General features: G+C 36.0%; 2 protein-coding genes, 1 non-coding gene and 1 pseudogene across 4 annotated transcripts; 3 read left to right on the top strand and 1 right to left on the bottom strand.

Moving 5' to 3' along the window:
* The first annotated feature begins 202 nt into the window (after window positions 1-202).
* On the top strand, window positions 203-273 carry TRNAG-CCC (transfer RNA glycine (anticodon CCC)). The gene has a single exon. It is a non-coding gene; the product is annotated as a tRNA-Gly (tRNA).
* A 1,144-nt stretch (window positions 274-1,417) lies between these two features.
* LOC104096458 (F-box protein At4g22280) lies at window positions 1,418-8,539 on the top strand. Of its 2 annotated transcripts, XM_009602827.4 has the most exons (5): window positions 1,420-1,690; window positions 3,665-4,629; window positions 4,752-4,907; window positions 4,999-5,304; window positions 8,061-8,539. In XM_009602827.4, the coding sequence occupies exons 1-4, from the start codon at window positions 1,681-1,683 to the stop codon at window positions 5,281-5,283; spliced, it is 1,416 nt and encodes a 471-aa protein (XP_009601122.1). In that variant the 5' UTR covers window positions 1,420-1,680; the 3' UTR covers window positions 5,284-5,304; window positions 8,061-8,539. The 2 variants fall into 2 exon arrangements, with proteins under 2 accessions (XP_009601125.1, XP_009601122.1); XM_009602830.4 differs by lacking the exon at window positions 4,752-4,907 and having other exon boundaries at window positions 1,418-1,690.
* Window positions 8,540-10,633: 2,094 nt separating this feature from the next.
* On the top strand, window positions 10,634-15,537 carry LOC104096457 (glucose-6-phosphate/phosphate translocator 1, chloroplastic). The gene is made up of 5 exons (XM_009602826.4): window positions 10,634-11,519; window positions 12,151-12,376; window positions 13,111-13,333; window positions 14,012-14,225; window positions 15,237-15,537. Exons 1-5 carry the CDS (start codon window positions 10,998-11,000, stop codon window positions 15,246-15,248), a joined length of 1,197 nt encoding a protein of 398 aa, XP_009601121.1. The 5' UTR covers window positions 10,634-10,997; the 3' UTR covers window positions 15,249-15,537.
* A 63-nt stretch (window positions 15,538-15,600) lies between these two features.
* Window positions 15,601-19,370, bottom strand: LOC104096456 (tryptophan synthase beta chain 1-like; annotated as a pseudogene).
* Between the last annotated feature and the right edge of the window lie 547 nt (window positions 19,371-19,917).

A 19,917-nucleotide genomic window follows, 5' to 3' on the forward strand; every position in this document is an offset into this window, starting at 1 on the left:
TGGACGATAATTGGTTAGGTAGAAACATTTTTCAATGTGTCTCTACCCTTTGAAACTAAGAGTATCCAATAGCTCCGAATCCCACAAGCTATTTTTATAACTTATTCCAGTATGGGTTTCAAAAGCCTAGGCAACCGAATCACTATAAATTACGAAAACTGTCTTTGTCAAATATAACTCAAGCAGCTGCAACGGCATGCAAGCGCATCTGGTGTAGTGGTATCATAGTACCCTCCCACGGTACTGACCGGGGTTCGATTCCCCGGATGCGCAGTTGTTTGTATTTTAAATCGACGCATATGTCACATAGTTTTGCAGCTGCAGGCGGTGGCCATAGAGTGGAGGTATAAAGAAATATCACTTGTGTGTGCGCACCGAAAATATTTTGGTTGGACAAAATAATTTAGAAAATATTTTCCTGCATATCATATGTTTTTGAAAATGACTTTCATGTAAAAAGTTAAGAAAATATTTTCCAAAAACTACCACTACCCTCACATCTAAACCCTCTCTCCTTTCTCTCGCTACCCATCTCCAAAAAGTTTTTCTTTCTTTTTCATATTTCATTTTTTTCTTTTTCGTCACCATCCCCCCCCCCCCCCCCCGCATTTTTTTTTAATTTTCTGAACCACCCACCCCATCGCCATATTTTCAATTTTCTGCAAATTCCCCCTCCCCCCGCGCGACAAATTTTTATTTTTATATATTTTCACTTCTGATTTTTTTATTTTTCAGCTTACAGATTCAAAATTTTACGAATTCTAAAGTTATGAGTTCAGAGGTTTATGTATTTGGATGTTTGCGAGTTTAGAAATTATAGAGTTTACGAGTTCGAAAGTTTAGCGGTACGGAAGTTTATGGAATTTGTTTGTTCGGAAGGTTGTTGGTTCGAAAGTTTATGGCTTTATGTTTATTGTATCTAAATTATTTATAAATACTCTTAAAAATTATTTTCCTTAATTTGCGTATCAAATAACGAAAATGAGTAAGATTACTTCTTGTTTTCATTTTTTACGAAAAATATTTTCTGTTATACCAAACACACCCTTGATGATGACTACACTTTCTTTTATTTTGTCATACATTTTAATTTACATGACTAATTCTTAACTTTATGAGCACACTTCGCAATGATTAGCATAAACAATTCTCCCTAAATATTCCCGAGTTAAGTTTCTTTGTTAAAGCAGTAATACTACTATATACTGCATAGCATTGCATTTCCCCCGCTACTTTTGCTAATGCTTGAACTAGTTTTTTTTCATTTCTTAATCAAAAGTGACTTGAAATTTACAAAACAAATAAAAAACCGACATTTGGATTTTTTATGTATTATGCCAATTATTCCAATAATATGAAAACTTCTTTGAAATAAGAGTTTTTATGATATCTTTTCTATAAGAACGCTCCCCAAAAAATTGTACCCAAAAATAAAAAAAGAAGAGAAACCAAACTGGCGCCATCCAAGTGTAAGAAGCAGGATTTGTCAAATGTACAGAATTTTGGATCACGTGACGAAAGCGTGCTTCCCATCATTACTACTGAAGGCGTTACACGATTGACGTCTGACGATACGCGCACACACCGACTCGGATGTAGCCGGGTTCAGGCTTCTCTGTGATAACAAACCTTCGCCGCTAAAGAAGGCATTCGGTTCGTTTGTCGGGTCAAATATCCACTATGATCACTAGTGAGCTCCTCCTTTCACTCTCTTCTCTGTTTTCTTTTTGGGTTATGGCTTCTGGGGTTGTTGATGCTACTATCGAATTGCATATAGCTTATATTTGTCTTTTATTTTCTACTTCTTTTTTTCCATTTTTTAAAAGTAAAGGTGGTTCTTTCTTTAGCTTTTTCAATTGCCGCTGTTGATTGTGGTTTTCTTGAGATACATTTGATCTTTTCTTGGCGAAGTGTATTAGATGATTGAGCATAGTTAGCTCTGTAGACTGTACCCGAATCACATGTTAATGATTCCTAAAATTTTGTGATGATTCCTATGGAGAAGAGACTCTATTCCTTTGACTAGAAATGAACCTTGGGCCTAATTCCCAACTATTGGTAGCTCATAAGGTGAGAATATATTGTTCTAGACCATAAGATATGTAAGGAAGGAGACCAATGTGGGACTCTTACACTGCCACACACCCAACACGGGATATGTGCATGAGAGTCCAACATTGGGTAAACTAAAAATAGGGATGAGTCCAACATTGGGTAAACTAAAAATAGGGATGAGTATGGCTCTGATAACATGTAAAGAAGAAAATGAATTTTTGGTCTAACTCGACCTTAAAAATTAGTTCATAAGTTGAGGATTATCCAAGACATATATAAGGTGACAACAACTCATTCCCTTCATCAATGTGAGAGTTTAACAGATCTCTTCCTGTAAGGTACTTGCAAGTACAAGTTGCAACACTAGTGTGGAAGAAAATTAAGGTTGTTAAATAGGACTAGACTAAAGAGGGGATGAACTTTTAAGAAAGTGTGCAAGTGAAAGTTGTAAATGCTTGGATGTAAGATGGAAAACTAAAATAAACTGCATGGAATAAAATTGACCAAAAAAGGATAACATGGGTTGTCGATGTGTTGTGTTGGATGGATGATGTCCTATTGTAAAAGTTGTTGATAAATGATAAGTTTATATATTTATAGAGTTAGAGATGGAAATTAGTTATCCTAACAATTTGTACACATTCTTCTAGACGAGTTCGTTAAGTCTGAGCAGATTATGCCCCCATGTTGTGGCGATAATTGATAGTTTGCTCAGCTGACTTTCCTGTATTTTAAGGATTGCATCAAGTGACTGGTTTGTTCCTTGACCCTCAGTACATGGGAAGTTAGTTACTAACTAGATCCTTTGCTTATAAGTTTTTCTGGTCAAATATGTTAGCTTTTCCCACGGTAACTTGGATCTTGATCGTTTCTCTGGCCTAACTCCTTGGACTTAGTTCAGTCTAGGTGTGTTCAAATTCAGGCTCATCTAGTTGACTCAGACTCATCTTAAGCTTAACCTGTCACAATGAAGACTCAAAATTCATTATCTGGTTGATTGGTTGACATGGGTTCAAAGGTTTTATCTTCAACTCTGCATCTTGGCTGAACTGGTGTTCGTCTCAGTTGAAGTAGTCCTTGGATTGATGAGCTGCCCTAAGGCTCGGTCGAGCTACTCAGCTCAGCTAAACTAGCCTACGATTCGGCTGAACTGGTTTTCAGCTGATCCAATCCAAATTTTGGTGTTACAGATCTTATGCCCATTATATTGCCTTCCCCTACCTTGTCCCAATTATGGCCAAGTGGGATTCTTCTATTGTTGATATCATCACATATCAACTGTAATGTTTCCTTCTTCCGTTGGAGAAGGGGTCTATTTCATTGAAACGTCGTGATTCATTAGTGAGAACTTCTAATGCATTAGGTTGATAATGGATTCTTCTTGTTTCTCATTTAAGATAGGATTTGGATGTCTTTACAAACTTGTAAATACTTTGATTGTCGGACTGCAAAGTAAATCATTGATGATGTTAGAGATCCAAGTCTTCTTTGATTTGGTTTCCACACATTAACTAACGAGTGTCTTATGCTTCTACTTGCATTGATGTTCGTCCATTTCTACTTCTTTACTGCTATGTTCGACCTAATAACTGCTTTTTTGCCGGTACAGGGAGTAGGTGGCACACAATTAACAGTTTCAAACGGCAGAATGCTTTGGAAGTGCATAACATTGATAACAGAGAAGATAAGATCAGCAATTTACCTGATTCTATTCTTCATCACATTCTTTCATATCTTCCTACCAGAGATGTTCTAGGGACATGTATACTATCAACAAGGTGGAAGAATCTTTGGACTTGTGTTGAAAACATTGACTTTGATGACTCATTGCTCTACTCAAGTGGGATTTTTGGTTATCCTGTGAATGTTACTTGTTTCATGCACTTTGTCCAGAGAATTCTTCAACTTCGAGAAGAATCAGACATAAAAAAGTTTCGCCTTTCCTGCCGTGTTTGCTTCAGTGCCTCTCATGTTTGTTCATGGATTTTAGCTGCTATTAGGCATAATGTTAAAGAGCTTGATCTTTGCCTTTTTGTAGAAGAGCCTTTTATGTTGCCTCAATGTGTTTTCAGTAGCAAGACACTTACTTCTCTAAAACTTGAAATGAATTGTGTACTTGAACTACCTGCTAGTACTTTCTTTCCTTTCCTTAGAACGTTGCACCTATGTCTTGTCACATTTCGGGATGATAGCTCAACCCAGAGGCTGTTTTCTGGTTGCCCTATGCTTCGAGAGTTGGCTATATTAGATTGTGAATGGATGAACTTGAAGCATGTTGCAATTTCAATCTCTACATTAAAGAGTTTGACAATTGATGATTTGCCTTTCTTTGGCTCCACTGATGATCTAAATGGCTGCGAAATCAAGATTGATGCATCAAGTCTTAGTTTCCTTAAGTACAGTGGTTATCTCTCAAATGAGATATATTTGTATAATCTATCGCCCTCCGTCTATGCATCCATTCACATCCCAATTCTCTATGAGAAGCGAAATGAAATTGCTTTTCGTGCTGTTAAGCTCTTTAGAGGACTACACAAAATTAACGCTGCGAGAATATCTAGCAGGGCTATTGAGGTAATTACTAACAGGACGGAATTAGCTACAGAACTTGACAGTCTAGAATGTTAAATGTCTAAATATGCGTTACTGATCTCTTTTCTTTTCCTTTTATGTGATCGTACTTGTTGCTTGGCAAGTCTCTCTTTATCGCAGACATAGAGAAAGACCGACTTCCAGTATTTTATAACTTGATGCATTTGGAGTTGAGTATGGAACTTGAAAATCATACGATTGGACCATTGAAGGAACTGCTCCAATGTCTGCCAAAGTTGCAATCACTTCATTTTTCTGAAGTAGAGATACCTTTGGCATTATGGACTTGCTTATAAATTCGTTTCAAGTTATATGAGTTATTTTTTATTTTTCATTTTTCTTTCCATTCAGGGACTTGCCCCCTGCATGCGCCTCTGTGAAGATGACTGGAACTTGAGATATGTACCGTCCTGTTTCTTGTCTAGTCTCAAAACAGTAACATACAGCAATTTTCATGGTAATAACACAGAAATTTCTTTTTTAAGAAATTTGGTGAAAAACACAATAGTTTTGGAGAAGCTGAACATAATGTGTTCAAAGAGACGTTTCGGGGATCCAAAGAAGCAAAATGAAGTTAAAGATCAACTGCAAAGTCTTCACAGGGGATCAATGTCTTGTGCTATCAAGTTTATGTAAAACCTCAAAGAGCCTTTACCTGTGAGTTCCTTTTCCATCAAGAAGCTTCATAGCTTTTCCTTGTCATTTTGCTTTTTCATGCAGAGCTGTGGCATCTTTTTTTCCCTTCTGCTTTGATCATCAATCAATTTTCTAGCTAAATATCTGAATCAGAGTGCTCAGCACAAGTAATGAGTTTAAAATCTCAGATTCTTCCCTTTGAGATATGAATTTGAGTTTTACCAAGAAAGGAATGATGAATGCTTAATTTCTTGTCATTTTCAGAAGGTCATTTTTCCATGGACTATTCATGAGTTAACTTGCAAGGGGTTAGTTATAAGTAGGGAAAACAAAAGGAGGATAGGGTTATGCATGTTCCAGAATATCATAGAGGTGCATCTATCCAGGAGTTAATTTAACTTTTCTGTGACAAAGTAGCTAGTGCTTGAAAATCACATAGAACTAGAAGTACAGATATGCTTTCCTGTTAATCTCCATTTAAAGATCATTTTACACTACTTATGTTAGTTGCTATCCAGGTCAAAATAAGATCACTCTTTATCCCTAATTTTGTGAATCTATTGGTTCCCAAATGAAAATATGGCTCTTTATATAGTATATAAAGATTTGTGACTAGCGCAAAACACACACTTAAATTTGTGCTCGCTAGTCAAAGATAGTATAGATTAATTATTGTCTCCACATGGATTAGAATTAAACAGTGTTTGAATAATCTCCAGTTGATTACTATCCAGGAAAATTAACAATTACTATTAAAGTTTAAGCAAATAACAATTGATCACTAAAGATAGTAAGTGAGCACAAAGAAATATTAATAAGGAAAATAAGGGTAATTGACTAGATATGTGCACGATAACTGGCTCAGGATTCAATTATTGAGTTAATTTACTCTATAATACATTGATTCTTACGAATTCAACCGATTATCAGATTACACTTGAAGTTAATATTCCTCTTTCGATTAAACATTAGTTTCGGTAATTAACCCAATTGAAGCATGGTAAATAATTGCAACAATAAAAATGATATTTATGATCTAAAGGGTAATTTCTCACGAATATTCCCTATTTTCTAGTTCAAATAACAATTCAAGAGGCTCCTTTGATTACCTATTTGAATCATGAAATTAAACTAGAGCATAAGATGTGAAGAAATTTAATATCAAACTCCTCTTTCGATTAAGCAAAATATTAAATAACTCCACAATACATATCAAGCTCCATCAATTAATTCTAGCAATTATCAAGAATCGAATCCCTAATCAAGTTATTGAAACACCTTATCTATCAACACCCAAATAGAAATTACTCCATAGCAATGGAGTAAGATATCTCAAATAAGTTTAAGAACAAAGAAAACATCAATTCTAAAGATTTGATACAAACTCTCGTATTGCACCGACTATAGATTGGAATCTTGATGAATTCTTGAGTCTTCTTCCTTGGGTGGCTCTCCAATCTTCTCTCGGTCTCAAGATACTGTAAAATGGTGTTTTTGGTGCATTTAAGCCGTCCTCCAAAACAAAAACTGACGAAACTATCCTTTTTTTAGCCGAAATAGGAAAGTACTCTAAAAATTTTATACTAACGCGCTTGTGGCATTTTCCAGAACACATCGACAAAACAAAATCTAGGCATATTTTGCACTGCGCGGCGCGGCTGTGCAGTTTTCTTAGAGTGAAGTCGCTGATTCAGTTTTTAACATCTGGACTTGGTCCTCAATCCTCGAACGTGATCTCGGCTTAATTGCTTGGGGTTCTACTCAGACTTCAAAGCTCCAATTTGTTCGAAATAGCTCCAGATTACCTTAATAGCTCAGAATCATTTCCTACAAGGCATAATAATGGATAATAAGTGAAAATCACTATCGTTTAAGCTCAAACACACGTAAAATGCAGTAATTAGAGTGCAATACTATGGCTAAAACACGGGTTTCTAGCCTACCATTAATTTGCAGGTGCTTTGGTCTGTGAATCTATTGGTCGCCAGATGAAAATATGACTCTTTATATAAGTATATAAAGATTTGCACGTGCTTGCACAAAAAGCTCATTGTGTCAATAGAGTTAGGTTTGGCTGGACAATTATATTCAGAGTTTTAGACCTAATTGTTCCATCTTTCGACAGCTTTAACTGAACTTCTGCACATAAGACTATTAAATTGGATTACTATTATAAATAGATAAATGGGAGCTGTATTTGCTTATTGTATATCTGGTTTCTGTAGTTAGGATGCACATTCAGGGGATTTCTTATTTAAAAGAACAGAGTGTTGCTAAGAAATTGTTGAACTAGAACCTGTTTGGACTTCTACGACTGGAAACATCAAGGAATTTCTTCTTTCCTCAAGTAGTTAAAGGCAAGAGTAATTGCAATATGAAATTCTCCTTTTGGGGCCTGTTGAAATTTGATTTTTCTTCTGTTTCAGCTACCCAAAAGAATCTGTCAATTTAAATTTAACTTGTACTTTGACGAATTTCATGTTACACTTAAAATTCTTAATGTAGTAAGTAAACCTATTTCGATATCAAACTCATGCTTGCTCTGCAAGATCAGGGTGGTTTGCCTTTTGATCTTTCATATGTTTTGAAAGGTCTTGTGCTCCTTTAATATTAAATCTGTTGACAGTTAGATCATCTGATGGTTTCTTCTTTCCGACACTTGGTAGTGCTGCAGTATTGCATTCAAAAGCCATCGACTTTAGAAACACATTCATGTTATTGTGTGTAAAGTGTAAACCTGATAGTAACATTTTTATGCTTTATTCATCTTATCGTAGGAGTATGTGATGCAGTTTTCTACAAGCAGTTAGTTTGCAAGCATTTGTTGCGGCTCTTGCAGATCGCTGGCTATGATCTTTTGATTCCTATTATGAGTGCAACACCATGCTTTAGTATGCTTGTCCTACTTCATACATCAGTTATTGCTTTTGGTAATGCCGTCTCCAGGTTCATGTAAATCAGTTGGAACTTCTTTTGGCACCTAGGTCACAAATCTTTAAGGTCTTTTTGGAGTAGTGGAATCTGACTGTATTGGAACAGGTAAACAGTTAGCTTAGCTAAGGAACCTTTGACCTCTTTTGTCTTTTATTTTGTGAGGATAGGCATAGATGCTAGGATGATGATTTTGTGATTGTTTTCTTTATTCAGAAGGAATCAAACATTGTAAATCTACTTAGTCATGTGAACAGTAAGAATAGGGGAAATATTGTATCATAGTTTGGTTTTTGGGAGAGAAAGTTACACATGCATTGATCAAGTTCCTATGTCTGCTATTTTGTGTGTTTTAACATTTCAAACTTTTGCATTATGTTCTGTTTCACAATTGAAGAAATTGAGTTTTTTTCAAGGGGATACTCTTCTGATACGCCCTCTTTACAGGCATGTCAGAATATTAAAAATATATATATAAAATATAAAATATAAGAGAAGGTGAGTATTCATAGGGGACACATCTCTCTACTTTTCGTTGGTCCATCTTCTTAGTACTTAGACCTTAGATAATGCTAATTTCTAGTATGAAATGTATTTAGACCTTAGATATTGCTAATTTGTAGTATGAAATGTGTTGCCTTTCTACATAGTCACTAATATCTTTTGCCTTTAGCGTTTAATTAAGTGAGTGAAAATCATGTAAGATTAAAGTTCAAATTTGAATAGGGAGCAAAAAATATGCTAGGTGAGTTCTTCTATTCCGATAAAAGGCAGCATATACCTAATGAATAGTCGTGATGGGTAGAAACTATTCCGACACCACTATTATAGGAAAGAGTCAATACTGCTTTGGTGGTTGCGTTGGGAAAGGAAAGGAAAAGCATAAAGAGAGAGGAGCCCAATAATGCTTTCAGAAAAGCATTTTTCCTTCTTGACTTGTAACTGCAGTGGAGGGTTGTTATTATAGTATACAATTGTCGTGCCATGAAAATGTCTTTTTATTCCAAGAAAAAGCCACTTAAGAATTAGTGTCCCCAATAGAGAAAACCAGACAAGGGACCTGCAAAAGTTCTCCGTCTGTACATTTATTAATATGACACAGCATTTACATAATCTAGCAGGAATATGCCATTTCAGAAAATCCTTTTTTTAATGAGGAAAGGTCAAAGTTTGCACTCAATAAATAATTATGTATGTCCTTATTAACAAAGCAGTTTAGTGCCCTTTTGATTATCATTGTCATTATAAAAGAATGGGACTATTTTTTATTGATAATAACACTAATTATAATAATGGAAATGCTGCAAAATCAACTCCACCAAACACATGGTGTGGCCCCTTTGCCTACTCTTCAAACTTCCTCTGCGAGTAGGTGTGTGGGTAAAGTTTGACAGTTACGGGCTGTCTTTGTGAAGGCTTATATATTGTTAGTAAAGTAAATTTACAGTTTAATGGTATCCGAAAAAGTTTGTGAATCGATGTGTGAGTTCAATTTTCATCGCCCTCTTTATCCCTTTTTCCTTTACTATTCCCTATTGTAACAATATTTATTAGTGATAGAATGCATGTTAAAATTTTTATAACTTCCAAACTACCAAGCGTGCTAAAGAAGGTATAAACACTGTTGTTGCTAAAGAAGGTATAAATCCTAATATCTACCTTAAGACAACTACAATTCGACATCATATTGAAAATTGCAAACTTAAAGGCCAAGTTCCCCTAGTCCTTGTAAATAATTGTTGAGTTGAGGAAGAGAAAATAATTGAGTTGTTTGATTAGGGAATATCTTATCCCATCATATTTTAAAGTATGTTTGTTTATATTTGAAGCTTATAAATAATTGCTGGAGTTGTTTGAGGTATTAAACTTTTTAAAATTAATTTGAAGATTTTAAATCTTGTGAGAGGTCAATAGAACGTTAGGTTCTCAGTACCTTTTTTTTTTCCTCACCTCATAGGTGCTCCGTACTTAAGAAAAAAGTAAGTCACTTTTTTTCTTTTGGTATACTCTGAGACACTATTTCTTTATTTCTACTAGTTGGTCATAGATGAATAAGTATACCATGGTTTATTTTTCCAATTTAACCCTTTGGTGTTCGAATCTTGAAACTTCTCGGTCCAATTAATTTAAATTTGCTTGGGTTATGCTTATTAGGAATATTAAAGTGCTCCCTTCAAAAAAATTATTAGTAATATTTTATGATTCTAACTCGACACTTCCATCATAAATCTTCGATGTTGCACTAGAATCGATATCTAAATTTTCACAACACAAACTCATGGTCAACACTCAACACCCATTAAATGAAAATCTTGGATTGCACCAACCAACTTTATTTTCAATTTATTTGAAAAGAGCAAGGAAGAATAAAAGAAAATATGATAGGCTATTTGGAATATAATAGGGTTGGCGTTATAATAGAAGAACCAAAAATAAGCAGCCACCCTACTTTTCTATACAAGCCTACTTTTTTTCTTTTGGATCATCACATGCTGAGGATCCTTTGTTAACAAACACACTAAGATTTCACTCTGTTTTATGTTTATCAGAAAATTTTTCTCTCTCTCTCTTCTTCACATAAATAAATACTAACACGGAGGCCGCATGCTTGTTCAGGCTCTCTCTACGTAGAGCCCTGAACCCTTCCAAGTTTTGTAAAATCTTGATCTTGATTTTTGGTGATATTATATTATTTGTGATCTTTAAAGTTTTTGTCAATTTTGAGTCAAAACCCCCATCTAAAATCTCGCTTGCCAGCTCAAAGTTTTTTTTTTTTTGCAACTATGATCTCAACAGTGAAGCAATCGGCTGTTACACTCAATGGGTCTGATTTTAATCGGTCAAAGTTTCAAACTTTGACTTCTTTACGCCGTTTCTCCCTTTTGCCACCTTTACCGGCGATGAACCCTCGCCGGAACTCCGGCGTATCTCTTTCAAAGCCTATTTATGTTTCTTCTGTTGAAAAGTTTGGAACTTTGAGGAGATCTAAAGGGCATGATCAAGAAAAGAGTTGTTTGGTTAAGTGTAAGGCATATGAAGCGGATCGGGCCGAACCGATTGATGGGCCCGAGTCCAAAACTGAGGTGGCGAGGAGGGTGAAGATCGGTGTGTATTTTGCTACGTGGTGGTTCTTGAATGTGATCTTTAATATATATAACAAGAAAGTGTTGAATGCTTTTCCATTCCCTTGGTTAACTTCAACGTTGTCACTTGCTGCTGGTTCACTTATTATGCTCATTTCTTGGGCTGTTAGAATTGCTGAAACTCCCAAAACTGATCTTGAATTTTGGAAAACCCTCTTCCCGGTAAGCAAAATTGAATTTTTGGATACCCAATTGGCTAAAGGCAACAACTTTTTGGTTCTTTTCTAATTTTGATGATCTTTGTGGCCATGATTTTGTTCTTTGATGCCTTGTGTTTAGGTCACTAGTGGTACTTGTGATTTGTTTTTCTAATGTTTGGCTAATTTTGAATGTTTTCATTCAATTACTGGGGATCTAGTCTTATGGTTATTTTTGTGGTTTTAGGTTAATAAAGGATCTAACCCCTCCAGAGGGGCAAAAACCCTACTAACCCAGTTTCAAAATTTTATTTTTGATTTTGTTTGGATTTAATTTTGGGAGAAATATTTCTGGGTTTGTTGACAGAGAACACAAAACAACAAAGTTGTTGGCTTTGAAGTACAAACCAATTGTTTTCTGAAAACAAAGTTTTGTTTTTTTATGGATGAAAACCTTTTCAATGCTAAGTGATTTATTTCCTGCTTAAATTTTGGGGCTCAACAGTTAATCGGTACCTGTGCTATCACAGATACTCGTAGATTAGTCGATATGCACACAAACTAGCTTAGATACTACCATTATAAAAAAAAAAGCTTTGTTTTTTATACCAAACAGTCTTAATCAGTCTTTGTTTTTTTCATGTTCTATATTCTAGGTTGCAGTTGCACATACAATTGGGCATGTGGCAGCTACAGTGAGCATGTCAAAGGTGGCAGTGTCATTCACTCACATCATCAAGAGTGGTGAACCTGCTTTTAGTGTTTTGGTTTCAAGGTTCCTCTTAGGAGAGTCATTCCCTTTGGCCGTTTACTTATCTCTTATTCCCATCATCGGTGGCTGTGGTCTTTCTGCTCTTACAGAACTGAACTTCAACTGGATTGGTAATTAATCAACTTTTAATGGTTAAGACTTGATTTCCTTATTATATGTATTGATTTTCTTGCCTGCCGCGTGGTAAAACATTTGTGATGTCATTATCCTCGTATACACATAAACTTTTTCAACTTTGATGGCAAATTTCTCGTACGAGAGAAATGTTTTGTACTCATAGCTGTAACAGCTGTAGTATAATTCAGCATTTTCTGAGGGTAATTCGGACTTCCACATCATGTTAGTATGTTTTCTTTAGGTATAATATTTTCTAGGAGTTTTGTTTTAGTCATGTCAAAGATTTATATGCTAGTAGTGAATATAGAGAACTTCTAGTAGTTTTTATGTTTATTCTTAAGTTTATTTTATATAATATTAGACACAGACGAACTTTAATGAAGCGACAGGGACAGTGATTATTCATATAGCCGATCCTACTTGCTTGTAATTGAGGCGTAGTTCTTGTTGTAGTTTTGAATTCTCGAGTTTGATAATTCTCCAATTAACGGAAGGATTGTTATGCGATACACTCAACCACTTTAGATTTCTAAGAGACCTCCCTTATGGATAAAATTGTATCTGGGTTTCTGCTGGGTTGACGTAATTCTTGTTCAATTAGGTGTCTTGGTCTTGGCATTTTCTGGCGTCTTCGACAATTAAGTTGGTTTTGATCTGTTGAAGTCAACTTGCTTATGAATTTGCTTTGGTGATCATTTTATCTGATTTGTTGGTTTGTCCACGTTAGGTTTCTCGGGGGCTATGATCTCAAATGTGGCATTTGTATTCAGAAATATATTCTCGAAGAAGGGTATGAAGGGGAAGTCTGTTAGTGGGATGAACTACTACGCTTGCCTGTCTATGCTGTCTCTGTTGATTCTCACACCATTTGCCATTGCTGTTGAGGGACCACAGATGTGGGCACTAGGTTTTGAAAAAGCTGTCTCTCAAATTGGACCCCAAATCGTCTGGTAATCACAAGACTGCCACTATTTCTATTTTACACTGTGTCATCTGCACTATGCCAAAAAAATTGCTCTAGTGAAATAATACCATATTTCTATGGTAATCACATGACTGCCATCATGTCTGTTTTACAATTTGTGTCATTTTCACCATGCCAAAGTTGCTCTGAATACTACATTTGACTGCAGTAAGTTATGTCACGTCAGAGACATATATAAATAAAAATACTTAGAACTTCTGGCACTAGAAAACCTTTTTTAAAAAATGATATGGACTGACATGGGCTTAATTGGAGCGACATGGTTAGTGAAAGTTCGTATAGCCGATCCCAACTTGCAGTAGTTGCTGTTGTTGACTGCAGTAATTTGTAGTGAGAGCGGTAAATATTCATCTGAATTTTACTACGCCTAGAACAATTTAACGCTAACTGATATGTGAGGAAGTGAATTGATAGCAAGAATGGTGGTAGCGCGAGCTGTGTCAGAATGCGGCAAGGAAGGATTTTGGGAAAATAGTTGCATCAAATACTTCACAAGAACTGTGAAAGTAGAATGTCCATGAATTAACCCCCGACGTATTTTTGTTTAATCCAATTAAGGCTTGAGAACATATACTTTCTACCTCTAAATTTTAGCTTTGGTGTTGACTGATGTTTTATATGGTGGAATGTTTGTTGATAACAGGTGGATGGCGGCCCAGAGTGTATTTTATCACCTCTACAATCAGGTGTCATACATGTCACTGGATGAGATCTCTCCTTTGACATTTAGTATTGGAAACACCATGAAACGTATATCTGTAATTGTCTCCTCCATCATTATCTTCCGTACACCCGTTCAGCCAGTCAATGCTCTTGGAGCTGCCATTGCAATTCTTGGAACTTTCTTGTATTCACAGGTGATAATTTCATTTTTTACCTTTCTGTACCAGATGTGATTGTTTGTGCTTCCTTGATGTCTTTCTATAGCCTATTTAGTTTTTTTCTGCGCGAGTATGCAAACAAACTAATTTTTCTCCATAACTATTGCCATTATAAACACGGGAATGAGAAATAACTCTTTTCCTTTACTCCCAGACCACAACCTTCACTCAGATCTTTTTGTTCCTTTTTCTTTGTGTTTTTTTTGTTGTGTTGTGTGTGTGTGTGTGTGTGTGTTATCTTTTCTTTTTCTTTTGGTTTGGCAAAGAGTGTTGGAAGATTCATCATAATTTAACTATTTTTTGTTTGAAACTTAGAGTACCTCTAATTTATGAAATGCGAATCAGTTAGTGCGGAAATGGATAGAGTAAAATTATTATTTCCCGATTTTAAGGGAGATATTATTGGTCATGTCATTCAATTCCTAGCTCAAGTGAGAAGCTTCCTTCGCCTACAACCTTGAGGTTAGTTCAAGTGAGCAAAGTGGGAAAGAACCATTGGTGACTCTAGCAGTGGGGTGTGGGTAAGAGATTAGGTTACCGTATCAAATTAATTACATCAATGGCAGGTGCAATATAACTCAGGTATAAGGGTAAGGGATATTATCTTCAAATTGCAAATGGAATATATTACAGAAATAAGTTATTGAATAACGGAATGAAATGATTTCAAATGGAGCATAATCGATAGTGAGTAGTTGATCCCAACTTATATAAATGAAGAATTGTTGTCGTAGTCGTCATAGTATAGTAGTGGGGAGGGGGTTTGCTTAGTAGAAAAATTTCTTTAAATTGCTTGTGGTTTTCTGCCCATTCATTGAGGATTGTATAAGTTTTGCATCTTAACCAATTCCTGCTCCTGATAAGCCTGTAACTTAGGCAAGTCCTTTGATTCTCGTGTTTTCCATGTTTTTGCGCTAATTAGGAAGTTCCATTTTTCATCATTTTGATTGCGGCCCTTTTAACTTGAACTCTTCGATTGTTATGCAGGCAAAACAGTGAAGAGTGGAATTTGCATATCGTGTAGGAAAGGTGTCGGAGAGAACCTAGAGGTGTTGAGAAAACGTATCCCAGAATCCTCAATCTACCCTTACATGAGGTGGAACATGAAACTTATTAGTATGTAGATAGCAATAATGGGTTTAAAACTTAAAATAAACTCAAATCCTATAGAGCTGCGAAGGCAGGTTTCCTTGTTTCGTTATGCATCGAACTTGATAGAGGCATCAAAACTGTACCAATAAACTGATTACTTGGTTAAGAGTGATATAAATTAGTTCAGTGAACCAAATTTGGTTTTTACACCTTTCAAAACTGGCTCGAATGAAAAGATCATTCCATGTTAGGGGCTATTAAGCTGAATTTTTTCTCTTGAATTTATACTGAGAATCTATCAAAGTATCTTGTATAAAACTAAACAAAAGAACACACGTTTACTGACAGAAACCAAGTGACAATACTAAGTATAGATGGAGAAACCTGAACACTTTCAGATGAGGTGGAAATCTCAGCCAATTAGTAAATTTCTAAACGATCAAAAGAATACTATCAGGTTTGTGAACCAGCAGTTCTAGCAATAAAAATTGAGCAAAATCTTCGTTCAACTTACAAAACTTTTTCTGCCTATAAACAGAAATACTTCAAGATACCTTCATAGGGTACAAAGAATCCTCTGGGCCAAGCATTACCAAGGAGCTCCATCAAACCTTCAAATATTTAATAGCAGTCTGAACGTCCTTATCTCCTCTACCACTGCAGTTAAGCACAACCTTAGTTCCATTCGGAAGAGTTGGACTCAGCTTCTCTAAGTAGGCCAGAGCATGAGATGTTTCCAGAGCGGGGATAATGCCCTCTAACCGAGATAACCTTTTGAAGGCTGCAAACATAAAGACATAAGTGAAACTTGAATGGGTTTAGAAGATACACCATAAAAATGCAACAAAAGTGGAAGCCAGTTACAGACTAGAAAATAATAACTTCAAAGGGATCCAAATTATACGCAAAGCTTTGAACTAAGAGCAAGTGAAGTCACTTATCACCTTCCAAAGCCTCCTCATCTGTGATACTGTGGTACTCTGCTCTCCCCAAATCTTTCAAGAAGCTGTGTTCTGGCCCAACTCCAGGGTAATCCAACCTAATAATCCGGGGAGAAAACTAGTTAGAAGACATATTCATAGCGATATGCCTATCCCACTCAGGATTTCCTAATAGCATAATAAGCACTTTGGTAACAAGTTAAGTTCAAGTTATTACCCAGCACTGATAGAGTGGGGCTCAACTATCTGCCCATCTTCATCCTGCAGTAGATAGCTCATAGCTCCATGAAGAACACCCACCTCTCCCTTTGTCAAAGTGGCAGCATGTTTACCACTGTCTAGACCAAAACCTGCTGCCTCCACCCCAATCAACCTCACATCTTTGTCATCAACAAACTCATGGAACAAGCACATCTGGTTTCCCACCCCACTTCTCTACTAATTGCTTCCTCGTTTCTTTACCGATCACTGCATGGAACTTCCCTAACCATCATAGGGTAAGGATGTGGTCCTGCAACAGAACCAAGTATGTAATGAGTTGTTTCGACATTTGTAACCCAATCCCTTATAGCTTCTGAAGTAGCATCCTTGAGCGTAGCAGTTCCAGAGTGGACAGCTATAACCTACATGTAAATTTGGGGACGCTAGTTAAATATCAGAAAAAGTTACAGTTTCAAGCTGCAAAAGATATACTTATGTAATTATCCCCATCGAATAGGAAACCATGATTTGAAATATGAACATGCGTTGCAAGAAGAGGATGGAAAAAATGAACTGAAGATTGACCATCTACAGGAACATATCACAGAAGACAAGCAATGGTACATGTAACCTTCTGTTATTAAGCCATCAGCAGAATGACGAGTGGTCTTCAGATCAAAATAGAGGCAGGGAAATTTATCCAAAAAAGAAAAAGAAAACGATCAATATCAAGACTAATTGGGGGTAACCTTGTGCCATCATCCATTTCTAGTTGGTAGTTGAGGTTTTGGTATTAAGATAGTCAAGCTCAAGAATAAAGATGGCTCACACAAGCATTGCAGATCAATAATTTTTTTATTTAAATTTCATGCTACCTTCAATTTACTTGACTGATTCATGAATTTTAAGAAGATACACTCTTCTCGTCAGTACACATCTAATCCCTACTCTCCAAGTTCATAAAAATTCATAGCATATTCTATTTTTCCCATTTACCAATATTTTGCACGCATACATTGTGTAAGGTTGCGTACGATAGACCCTTGTGGTCCGGCCCTTCCTGCGCATAGCGGGAGCTTAGTGTACTGGGCTTCCCTTTATACATTTGTTCCTTGAACCTCTAATTCATCCATGGAGCATAGAGAAGAAACCACACAATTTTTCTTGTTAGTGTCACTGAGAGTAGCCGATTCAGATAATAAAAGGTTGCACTCCTAGAGATTTTCGGTGAAGCTGCAAAAGTCAATCAGTGAACTCCTTGTAGAAATTTTCAAATTCTCTCCTGAAGTACGCTAAGAACAGAACAGACAATCCACAATGTAGGACACAAACCTCAGCTCCAAGCAGCCTCATTCTGAAGACATTCAGTGCTTGCCTCTCCATATCTTGAGCACCCATATAAATAAAACACTCCAAACCAAACCGAGCACAGACAGTAGCAGTGGCAACACCGTGCTGACCAGCCCCTGTCTCAGCAATAATGCGTTTCTTTCCCAAGCGCTTGGCAAGCAAAGCCTGGGCAACAGCATTATTGATTTTGTGGGCACCAGTGTGGTTTAGATCTTCCCTCTTCAAGTAGATCAATGGTCCTTCACCATCTGCACGTTTATAATGCTCAGTAAGCCGCTCTGCAAAATAAAGAGGGCTCTCTGCTAACATAATCTCTCAATATTCCTTCTAGTTCTTTCTGCAGTCAGCATAAATCATGTAAACGAGTTAGAATTTCTATAGAGGTCATAACAAGTCTGCATAATGCAAAGCAACTGAAATCAATCAGCTACACCACAATCTCAGAACGATTCGAGTCGACTTATCAATCCTCTTTTATCTGTTCAGAACTGTTCGAATTATTTTCATTCAAATACTAAATAGTTTCTCCTTTAAGGCAATTACTGAAATTAGGGGTTCTCTAAATCCCAAGTCAAATGAAAAATGAAAATTTGAAAAAAGGGGGTTAAGTGAATAAGCTCAGAAGTCATAGCTACAACTGTTTATATCAGAATAAACACTTCAATTATACTAAATTGCCAACAAAATTGTAGCTCATGCACTAAGAAATTATGCTTAAAGCAAATGTGTATACTTTATTTTAAAACACGCACAATATATGCATTTGAAGCTAGTTCTCAGGAATTTGCTAATTTGTGCCCACCTATTTCATCACGTTATAAAGACACAGACTTTGGATATCAAGAAATACTAGTCCACTAGTTTCATCATTTCACGATTGAATAACTAAACGAATAGCTTCTTTTTTAGGTCAGTTTCACTATTCATATTTCAAAGGATAAGAGAAAAATCAGAAAAGGGTCAGACATCTAATAATACTTGGCTAACTCCGGGAAAACAATATAGCCGGTTGTAACGTCCAATCAATCAGATCTGTTCTTCTTACAAAATGCATAATGCGGTTAAAAAAACAATAACATCAAGTACATCTCAATCCCAAAACTAACATGTCTCAACTATATGAATCTTCTACTCTACCCATTTCGCTCTAATTGGGCCCAATCTCATTCCAATACTCAAAAAATGAAACTAAATCAGCAATTTAAGAATGCAAAAAATCAAACACCTGAAAGTCATGGTCGGTAGCGAGACGAGCTCATGCATTAGTGTTTCGGGTACATATTTGCGGCCGAACGAATCGGGTTGTTGAACGACGGCGGGTTCCGCGACGTCCTGAGCCGACATTGATTGTACACAAGCTATTGCATGTGGCTTGGTGGGTGAAATCGTAACTTTGTTGAGTTTGAAGGGTATTTGCGATTGAAATAAGGAGGAGGAGAAGCAGTGGGTCTTCGTTCGGTAGCTGTGGAGCTGTTTCGCCATGTTTGGTTGAGTTGATCTAAATAAAATTAAAGGATTTTCATCTTAGAGATGGACGACAGGTAAGTGGGAATGACGTGGCTGTTTTGCAATTTAGAATCCACAGAGATTCTCTTTTGTGACCGGACAATGTAACCCACAATAGGACGAATTGACGAATTACTACTTTTTTCATCCATATTATATATTTATTTTTATGCATTTCAGGATAAAAATATTTAATAATTTGTTTTTCTTTTAAGGTATTTTTACATTCTTATAAATAATTTTTAATAGCTTTAGTTATAAAAATATTTGTGTACAACTGGAAATTATAAGGGATTGGATCCGCTCCAGTACTATTTTGTCCAGTAATCTTCAATGGAGTGCTTGATATGTGCCATGTGGACAAAATATAATAAATGGTTTGAATTTGTTCTATCATTCATGGCCCCTTAATTCTCTCAATATATATATATATATATATAAACAAGTTGAAGGAATAGTATAATAACATCACTGCTTTATATAAAAGACGAAGGCAAACTTAAATTAACTTTAAATGACATGAGTGCTAATTTTATTTTTATTTCCTTTATAATGCATTACCAAGTATTTCTTAATTG

The sequence above is a fragment of the Nicotiana tomentosiformis genome, chromosome 7, assembly GCF_000390325.3.
Source record: "Nicotiana tomentosiformis chromosome 7, ASM39032v3, whole genome shotgun sequence".
In the NCBI taxonomy this organism is placed as follows: Eukaryota; Viridiplantae; Streptophyta; class Magnoliopsida; order Solanales; family Solanaceae; genus Nicotiana; species Nicotiana tomentosiformis.

Coding starts and splice junctions, on each gene's coding strand:
- LOC104096458 (XM_009602827.4), top strand. Junction 4,630..4,751: donor TATCTAGCAGGGCTATTGAG/GTAATTACTAAC, acceptor TTGCTTGGCAAG/TCTCTCTTTATCGCAGACAT. Junction 4,908..4,998: donor AATCACTTCATTTTTCTGAA/GTAGAGATACCT, acceptor CTTTCCATTCAG/GGACTTGCCCCCTGCATGCG.
- LOC104096457 (XM_009602826.4), top strand. CDS start 10,998: ATGATCTCAACAGTGAAGCAATCGGCTGTTACACTCAATGGGTCTGAT. Junction 11,520..12,150: donor TTTGGAAAACCCTCTTCCCG/GTAAGCAAAATT, acceptor TCTATATTCTAG/GTTGCAGTTGCACATACAAT. Junction 12,377..13,110: donor ACTGAACTTCAACTGGATTG/GTAATTAATCAA, acceptor TGTCCACGTTAG/GTTTCTCGGGGGCTATGATC.